Source organism: Babylonia areolata, chromosome 5, assembly GCF_041734735.1.
Source record: "Babylonia areolata isolate BAREFJ2019XMU chromosome 5, ASM4173473v1, whole genome shotgun sequence".
NCBI classification, from domain to species: Eukaryota; Metazoa; Mollusca; class Gastropoda; order Neogastropoda; family Buccinidae; genus Babylonia; species Babylonia areolata.
In genome coordinates this window covers 50,315,531-50,325,530 of record NC_134880.1, presented here as the reverse complement: position 1 = coordinate 50,325,530, position 10,000 = coordinate 50,315,531, and the positions used below count along the sequence as shown (strand labels likewise).

General features: G+C 43.4%; 1 protein-coding gene across 3 annotated transcripts in view; it reads left to right on the top strand.

Moving 5' to 3' along the window:
- LOC143282143 (semaphorin-1A-like) overlaps positions 1–10,000 on the top strand; it is a 217,146-nt gene that overhangs the window by 178,473 nt on the left and 28,673 nt on the right. For all 3 annotated transcript variants that reach the window (XM_076587683.1, XM_076587684.1, XM_076587682.1), the window contains exons 7-12: positions 4,281–4,391; positions 5,039–5,127; positions 6,588–6,729; positions 7,417–7,510; positions 7,995–8,154; positions 8,959–9,080. In XM_076587683.1, the coding sequence (XP_076443798.1) occupies positions 4,281–4,391; positions 5,039–5,127; positions 6,588–6,729; positions 7,417–7,510; positions 7,995–8,154; positions 8,959–9,080 (718 nt within the window). The remainder of the gene's footprint in view (positions 1–4,280; positions 4,392–5,038; positions 5,128–6,587; positions 6,730–7,416; positions 7,511–7,994; positions 8,155–8,958; positions 9,081–10,000) is intronic.

The following is a 10,000-nucleotide window of genomic DNA, read 5'->3' as shown; positions in this document are numbered from 1 at the left end:
CGCTGGCTTCACGGGAAAGGTGTAGAATTAATTAACAGAACTAAGAACGAAAGAACCTGGAATTCGTCGCACTAATGGATAAAAGTTCACAGGACTGACATCAATGATTATGAAAACTTGTTTTACAATTGGACAAAAAGATTTCGTTGTCCCGAATAAGAGTTTACTGTGTAGCAACCTGACACCAGGCACCAGGCACGTTTGTTTTCAGCACAAAGCTGTTGCATTTTCAGGCAAATGCGCATAATTACCCCCACTCCCATTTTTGTACTCACGTGTGTAAACAAAGTGAGTCTATGTTTTAACCCGGTGTTCGGTTGTCTGTGTGTGTGTGTCCGTGTGTCTGTGTCCGTGATAAACTTTAACATTGACATTTTGTCTGCAAATACTTTGTCAGTTGACACCAAACTTGGCATAAAAATAGGAAAAATTCAGTTCTTTCCAGTCATCTTGTTTGAAAACAATATTGCACCTGTGGGATGGGCACAAAAAAAAGAAAAAAAAAGAAGCCTAATTATATGCAAACTGCATTTACTGTTATATTTATATTTTTTGTATTCTCTAAACTTGGCACTTTGACCTCTTATTCTGACACAACAACAAGAGCAGTCATTATTATCATTTTTTGTTCAAACAGGAACTTCTTTTGCTAAGCTTGGAATTTTTATTTATTTTGCAAACGTTTTGGTGCAGATAGTAAAAAAGGGAAATTACTCTGTAATTAATGCTAGGGGACTTAATTTATCACAATTGAGTCTTGAAGGCCTTGCCTCTCTTGTTCTAATATACATATATATATATATATATATATATATATATATATATATATATATATAAATGGATGCTAGTCGTCCAACTTCATTATGAAGACACTGTACAGCATTACAGTTCGTTCCATCCCAGATCACTTGACGAGAAAAGGCACCGCTCGAAAAAAAAAAAAAAAAAAAGCGAGGCAGAACGTCTTTGGTTTAATCATCGAAGGAAATAGCCCGCTTGTGATTATTACGGCAGTGGTGCGAACTCATCATCACAGCATTAACTCACTCAGTACGGCCAGCCCTCTCTTCTCCTCTACACAGACCCCTCGGATGTCCAGTGGGTGTCTGACTGACCCAACCTTTAGCTTCCGTCGTCAGAATTGTGGTATTCTTTGTTAACATTCACCTCTTCCGTATAAGAGCCTTCCGCTTGCAATATTTTGATGATGGTAATTGGGGTGAAACGCTGTTAACGTCGTCTCTTTCGCCGTTCGTATGGAGAGAGTTAAAAAAAGAGAAAAGATAGAGATGATCGAATGAAGATAAACCGCATCATCACCGCAGTTGCAAGTTCGCAGCTAACTCAACAAACAAACAAACAAACAAAAATCACAATGGACAGCGACGAAATCATCCCTGTACGATGTCTGTGTTGATCCAGAGTCACATGACGAATGTGGCGTGCAGAGCGAGGTGTCGACGAGAGCAAAGCAATCCGTTTTGTCCCGACGCATCACTGCATCATTTTTCCGCGTTCGTTTCCTATTTCGTCCGCTCCTGAGGGCAGCAAAACCTTGCAGTATATATAGCTCCCCACATTGCTTGCATTCATGTATGTCACCTCTGTCAAAAATGTCCCCTTCCCCCCTATGCGTGATGTAGTATGTGTATGCGGTTCGCGATGAACCGTTCTCGAGGTTGTGGTTTTGTTGTTTTTAGTGTTGTTATTTTCTGAGAAGTTGCTCTATTGTAGTACTGGAAGTGGTTTCAGACTTGTGTGTCGTTGGTTTAAACGGTATTTTATTTGGAACATGTCACAATGCAACACAGATATCGATGAACAGGACAACAAGAAAATCTTATATAAAGTCCTGTCCTGATACATGTACATACTGAATATGTGACGGATGTCATCATAACGAGAAGTTAAGACGTGAACATACATGAGTTTTGAACAAAACTAAGCTGAGATATTGTGTGTCGTTAGCTGATTGGCTTCGCTGGTTATTCAGTCAGTGGGTTTTTTTGTTTATTTGTTTGTTTTGATGTTGTTCTAATCAGAGAAGTTCGCTATTATGTTGTTTTTGTCGGCTTGGTAGATCTCTGTCTTCACCATCCTCATTTGGCCGTGAGTGATAATCACATGACACTTGGTACAGGGCTTGTCGGCAATTACTGCGTCAGCGAGGGGACCAGTAATTACCCCGCGCTCTGAAATGCCGTGAGAAAGATAGACAGAAACACAGAGAGAGAGGGGGGCGGGGGCTGGGGGGGCGGGGGGGGGGGGGAGAGACACTGACACTGACACTAGTTTATTGAATAGGCCGAGAGAGGGGAGAGAGAGAGAGAGAGACGCCGTATTTATTGACAGTAGATGAACCATTCCGGTTTGCTGCCGTCCAAAACACTTTTGAGTCCCTAGTCTCTGTAACTTAATTTTTTTTTCTCGACATTTCCTTTCATCCTTCGGAATTTTAAAGAATTACTCAAAGTAGAAAACAGTCTGCACCATGAGAAGAAATGCAATATAGTAATGAAACTTTTAATGGTTGTGCATTTTTTATTAAAGAAAATCACTCATACGTTTGTCTACAACCTTTTTTTTTTTTTTTTTTTTTTTTTTTTTTTTTTTTTTAGTCTACCTAACAAAGCGAACAAAACCCTAGCAAACGAAAAAACAAACAAAACAAAAAAACGAACAGTTCACCCATACGTACATTAACCAAACGATAAAATGACCAGCGGCACATTTCTCCTACCACTGTCATTGTGTCTGTTTCTGCCCAAGGCCTCGATCCTTGATTAAAACCAAAAAAGAACACAGTCACCTAGAGTTACATTTTTCAGACGTGTAGATGTCAGCTTCTCGCTTCTTTTTTTTTTATGACTGGTGTCTGCAGTTTTCCCGGCCTGGCAAGCGCAATGCATCATCTTCGTTTGAGAGCCTTTGTAACGTTGCCCCCAAGGGGTGAGGAAGGCAAAACGGGCAGGGAAGCTGAGACAAGGAGACACTAGTTTCAAATTCAAATGAAAAAGCAAAACGGCCTTTTAATTGCCGTCCTCCCGGCGGGAGGTGTCAACCGAGCGAAGGGAGATCACTGGTGGGGGGGAAGTGAAGGGGAGAGCACTGTGGCGTGCTGTTGGAACGAACGGCGTTCTCGCTTAGTGCAGGCAGCGGGGGGGGGGGGGGGGGTGTGTGTGTCGGGTTGTTTGTCGGCTGTGAAAATAAACAAGTGTGTTGAAGTGGCCCCTCCCTCCCTCCCTCCCTCATTCCCCTCCTTGCTCCCACTCACAGACTCTCTTTGTCGTCTCCTCTCGTGTATATCACCTCACCCCCCAACCCCCACCCCCCGTTTGTTCACGCTCTCTTGATTTTAATATCAGAGTCTGCAGTTTTATTTTATGATGTAAGGCATACAGTAGTGTGAGGAGGAATGCAGGCTTTAATAGTTTCGTTGGTGTGAGTGTGTGTGTGTGTGTGAGAGAGAGAGAGAGAGAGAGAGAGAGAGAGAGAGAGTAAAAGAAAGAGGGAGAGAGAGAGAGCGTGTGAAGAAGTGGAGGTATTTGACCTAATAAAAGATAGCGTGTGAAGAAGTGGAGGTATTTGACCTAATAAAATATATTTATTATATTTATTATGGCCTGCCTTTTCTCTGTCTCTCTCTCTCTCTCTCTCTGTCCCTCTCTCTGTCTCTCTCTGTCTCTCTCTCTCTCTCTCTCTCTCTCTCTCTCTCTCTCTCTCTCTCTCTCTCTCTCCATGGTTGACGTGGTTGTTGTTGTTTTGTTGTTTTTTTCAGACTTTATCTCGCCCGCTTTGTTTCGTCGTGAATTTTAAATCTGATTTTGTGCAGATAAGTTAACAACACTGCACCTTTTGAATGGAATTATTATTATAATCATTGTTATTATTGATGCTGTTGTTCAGCCCCGATATGGCCCTCTTTGTGGGCGACTGGACTGTAAACCTCATTATTATTATTATTGTTATTATTATTATTGTTGTTGTTGTTGTTACTATTATTGTTATGTTATTGTTATCATCATGATCGCCGTCCTCCTCCTCCTCCTCGTTCTCTTCTTCTTCTGACTATTGTTGTTATTGTTGTTGTCAGTTGTGTGTTATTATTGTTGTTTTTATGCTGGGTTTTTGTTTTTGTTTTTTTTCATTTCATCATTATTCATATTATTTTGTTGTTATCATCATCATCATCATCATCACCATCATGATCATCGCTACTATGATTATTATTATCATCATTGCCATCATCATCATTATTATTATTATTATCTTTCCCACAGACGGCAAGCTGTATTCTGCCACGGTGTCTGACTTCAACTCGAGGGACTCCCTGATCCTGGCCCAGACCAACTTGACCAGGACCGTGCAGTTCGACTCCAAGTGGCTCAACGGTCAGTCAGTCTGTCTCACTGCCCTGCATGGGGCGGGGGCGTGGAGGGAAGGATTGGAGGAGGGAGGGGTGGGTGGGTAGGGATGGTGAGGTTGTTGATTGTTATACTACTTGCGGGCAGGGGAGAGAGAGAGAGTTGTTATACTACTTGCGGGCAGGAGACACACACACACACACACACACACACACACACACACACACACACACACACAGAATATTTTTCCCTTACACTTTAGTTGTGTGTGGGAAGGCGTCACTAGTGTGGGTGGGGGTTAAAATAAAAGTAATGTTTAACCTTAATCGACGACTTTTTATATACTCGCTCTCTCTCTCCTCCTCCTCCTCCTCCTCCTCTTTTTACACATAAAAAATATACCAGGTGCTCGATGAAAGTGTTTGCTAAATTCCTTTTGTTCATTATGTCTCGATCCTTCCACCCCAGCACCATCGCTAACATGTGGAAGAAGACAAACTGTTTATTTTTATTTTTTTTAATTTCTAGGTTTGTGTTTGTGGGTGTATGTATGTCCGTACGTGCTTGTGTGTGTGTGTGTGTGCGTGCGTATGTTGTTGTGTTTTTTGTTTTGTTTTTTCGGGGTTTTTGGGTTGTTTTTTTAAATTTTTTACCTTGCTTTGTTTTGTTTCCAGAACCGAACTTCATCAGCTCAATGGAAAAGGAGGACAAAGTGTACTTCTTTTTCCGCGAAACGGCCGTGGAGAACATCAACTGCGGAAAGGTAAGATGGTCCGTCAGTCAGATAATTACAGTAGGCAGGCTTTAGGCCTACACTGCAAGGCTGTGAAAGAGAGTTCCAGGGCACGGGGCAGTTTTCCCATCGATTGGGATCATAACTGCTGTTTGCAGTGTCCAGAAGGAAGGAGCAAGGCCAAGTCGTATTCGGGCGGAGAGAGAATTAGTTTTATTTGTTTTTGTTTTAGTGGGTTTGGTTGTTGTTGTTTTTTTCTTCTAACGGGAGTGTGTAGGTACTGTGAGATGAGTGTATTGGCATGGGAGGAAGAGGCTGTAGAGTTTTTACGGTAATTGCTACACAAACGAAACAATAAGGGGTGTGGTGTGTGCGTGTGTGTGTGTGGGGGGGGTGTCTTTCATTTTTTGTATGTAAAAGATTTGTGTCTCTCTGTCCATAACTCTCTTTCTGTTCTCTCTCTCCCTCTGTGTCTGTCTCTGTCTCTCTCTGTCTGTCTGTCTGTCTGTCTCTCTCTCTCTCTCTCTCTCTCTCTCTCTCTCTCTCTCTCTCTCTCTCTATATATATATATATATATATATATATATATATATATACATATGTGTGTGTGTGTGTTATTGCAATTGATGTAGATTAGCAAGGACAGATTGGAAGAATGGGCCATGCCTAAAATCTTAATCCTTGAATAATAAAACGTTTTGAGTTCTAAGTTCTGAGTTCTCTGTCTCTCTCTCACTCTCTCTCTCACCCACTCTCTCTCTCTCTCTCTCTCTCTCTCTCTCTCTCTCTCTCTCTCTCTCTCTCTATCGTCTCAGTGTGGGGAAGGACGGGAAGGATGTTCGCTTTTGTTGTTCACTTTCTGATGAAGTGATGTTATATCAGTCGAGAAAATCAGGGAGAAAGGAGGCGTAGCAAGAGATGAATGAACGAGAGACTCTGGGCAACATTGGTGGGGTGAACATGCACGTGTGTGTGTGTGTGAATGTGTGTGTTGGAGAGGTGTGCGTGTGTATGAACGCACGACTAAATGTCGTTTAGATTACAGAATACAGATTACAGAATACCTTAGTATCTCAAGAGAAATTTATTTGTGGTGTAAAACACAAACAATACACGGAAATCACAGTCATTCAACATGTATACACAAAAGACATAAAATGTTTACATTGCAACCCATACGTACAATAAATAATCACAGTAGATAACAACAACACAACAGAAACCTTTGAAAGGTAACTTAGAGTAAATCATACATACATCATCACAGCCATACATGTGCAACACAAAATCAGTTAAAGGACATGAATAAAAAATAGGCATGAAGTAGCATACTAAAAGTAGACATAACACCTAATAAAAAGATTATAATAACAAAACAAAAGCAAAACAGCAGCAAGGAAACATCAACCAGTCTGCTGATGAGGATGATGATGATGATGCTAATGACGATGGTCGTGACGATGACGATGATGACGACGATGACTGTGCAGGCGGTGTTTTCCCGGGTGGCCCGGGTGTGCAAGCATGATACGGGTGGCAGCATCCTGCTGAAGAACATCTTCACCTCCTTCTTCAAGGCCAGGCTCAACTGTTCCATCCCCGGGGACTTCCCCTTCTACTTTGATGAGATCCGTGAGTCCTCCCAGCATCCTCACCACCACTGCTCCCCTCCTCATCCTCCTCCTTCTTCTTCTGCTCCTCCTCCTCCTCCTCCTCCTTCTTCTTCTTCTTCTTCTGCTCCTCCTCCTCCTCCTCCTCCTCTTCTTCTTCCTCCTCTTCTTCCTCCCCCTTCTTCTTCTTCTGCTCCTCCTCCTTCTTCTTCTGCTCCTCCTCCTTCTTCTTCTTCTGCTCTTCCTCCTCCTCTTCCTCCTCCTTCTCCTTCTTCTGCTCTTCCTCCTCCTCCTCCTTCTTCTTCTTTTGCTCTTCCTCCTCCTCCTCCTCCTCTTCTTCTTCCTCCTCTTCTTCCTCCCCCTTCTTCTTCTTCTGCTCCTCCTCCTTCTTCTTCTTCTGCTCTTCCTCCTCCTCCTCCTTCTTCTTCTTTTGCTCTTCCTCCTCCTCCTCTTCTTCCTCCTCCTCCTTCTTCTTCTGCTCTTCCTCCTCCTCTTCTTCCTCCTCCTCCTTCTTCTTCTTCTGCTCTTCCTCCTTCTCCTCTTCCTCCTCCTCCTCCCTCCTCCTTCTTCTTCTTCCTTCTTCTTCTTCCTCCTCCTCCTTCTTCTTCTTCCTATTATTATTATTATGACCCTGATGATTATTATCATTTATACAATGACAGCCCACAATAAAAGTGAGTGTTTCACCGCAATGTCTCTCTGCTTTCAGAGTCGACGACAGAGATGGGTAAAGGGAACTACCGTCCCACTTACGACAGTGGGGACAGGACAGACATGGTGTACGCCATATTCAACACGCCCTTGTGAGTTCTTTTGGCCTTTTGCTTTTTCTTTCTTTCTTTCTTTCTTTGTTCGTTTGTTTTGTCATTGTCATTGATGAGATGTTCAGCTCTGTTACCTGTAATATGTCCGGGGGTGTTTCTCGGTGGGTGGGTTGCGTCGTCGTTTTGTGTTCACCTGTCTGTGGACCTGCTTGTGCCTGAACCCCTTTGGTATGTATACGCAAGCAGAAGATCAAATACGCACGTTAAAGATCCTCTAATCCATGTCAGCGTTCGTTGGATTATGGAAACAATAACATACCCAGCATGTACACCCCCAAAAACGGAGTATGGGTGCCTACATGTCGGAGTAAAAACGGCCATACACGTAAAAGCCCACTCGTGTACATACGAGTGAACGTGGGAGTTGCAGGCAGGCCACGAACGAAGAAGAAGTCGTTCGTACGGAAAGAGTTAAACTGAAGTTTCTCACGTGGAGGTGACGTCAGCGTTTTGTGTGCTCCAGGAACAGCATCCGGGGATCCGCGGTGTGTGCCTTCCGGTACTCCGACATCATCCGCACGTTCGAGGGGCCCTTCAAGGGGCAGGACTCGTCCCGCCACAACTGGCTGGCCGTGCAGTGGAAGGACCGCAGGAAGGACGGGTTCGCCAGGCACCCCCAGGAGGTAGGCAGCCGCACACGGTGTTCGGGTTTTCTTCTTTTTTTGTGTGTGTAGAGGGAGGGTTGTCGTTTTTGTGTGTGTGTGTGTGTGTGTTTTGTTGTTGTTGACGATATATCTTTGTTTTGGTGTTGTTTTTTGTTTGGTTTTTTTTTTGTTTTTTGTTTTTGTTTGGGGGGTGAGGGGGGTTGTTATTGTTTTGTTGTTGCTGACGATATATTTTGTTTGTTTGGTGCGGGGGGGGGGGGGGGGGGGTGTCTGCGCAAATGAAGGACTCATATATGTTTGGTCGAGTTTTCTGTATAAGTGTACTTACTTACTTGTACACTTATCTGTCTTTTACGGACTAAACGTTAGCTGAGAGGGAGTAAGTGATTGTTCGTTGAATGCATGGACTGTGGTTTATTCTTTGAGTGGTCCAGTGACTTGACTGATGTTTGTGAAGAAGAAAGAATGTGTGTGTGTCGGTGTGGGTGTGTGTGTTGGTGTATGCGCGTTCATTATGTGTGTATGTGTTGTGTGTGTGTGGTGTTTTTTTGTTGTTGTTGTTGTGTGTATGTATGTGCGTGCGCGTGTGTATGGTTTGAGCGCTGCGATCACGCTATGTGTGTTTGATAACGAGTTTATTTTGATAGTCATACACGGGAGCGCTGTGGACGATGTGGGTTTTTTTTTTTTCAATCAGAAAACAATAAGAAAAATAATAAAACATGTTGTTTTTTTTGTCATTATTACAGAGTTTCACTAAACTTTGTCTCGCTGTGTGTGTGTGTGTGTGTGTGTGTGTGTGTGTGTGTGTGGTTTCCTCAGTGCATGAACGACAGCCGAAGTCTGCCCGACACGACGTTAAACTTCATCAAGACCCACCCACTGATGAACGAGGCGGTGCCTGCCAGTGGCGGGGGCCCCCTCCTCATTCACACCAGCTTCAAGTCAGTGTCCTCTGTGTGTGTGTGTGTGTGTGTGTGTGTGTGAGAGAGAGAGAGAGAGAGAGAGAGAGAGAGAGAGAGATTGTATAAGAAAGGTCAGTAGTGATTGTTGTCTTCAATTTTACGTCTTTCCAAGGGGACCCAAACAAAGTGTGTGTTTGTGCGTGTGCGTGTGTGTGCTCGCGCGCGTCTATCTGTCTGTCAGTGTCTCTGCCTCTGTCTCTCTCTCTCTCGTCTTCCACCTCTCTATCTCTCTCTCTTCCTCTCTCTCTCTCCTTCCGTCTCTCTCTCTTTCTCTTTCTCTCTCTTTTTTTCACCATTTCATTCGTTTATTATAATGGTTTGTTATGAACTGAAAGTATGTTGATGCATTCACCCATGTGATAAGGACATCATGGCCGATGACATCAAAGTGTTAGAGCGTCTCTCTCTCTATATATCTCTCTCTCTCTCTCGCTCTCTCTCTCTCTTTCTCTCTGTCTCTTTCCTGTACATACATCTGTGTCCCTCACTCTATTTCATTCACTTTCCGTCACACACACACACGCACACACACATACACACACACACACACACACACACGCACACACACACATACACACAAACACACACACACACACACACACACACGCATACACCACAACACAACACACGTACGCATGCACACATATGCACACACGAACGCATGCGCGAGAACATTTAGATTCTGCACTAGCATCCAACCAAGCTTGTTTAGTTTATTTGCTGCTCTATCTGTCTTTCTCTCTCGCACATTCCCCTAAATACTTAACACAGTCAACCAAAAAATCTCAAACCAACAACGGATGACCCTACTACCTACCCAACTCGGCTCTCATCATTCAAAGAGATTGGTTCATTTTCTCGTATTCAATACACAACAACAACAACAATAATAATAATAA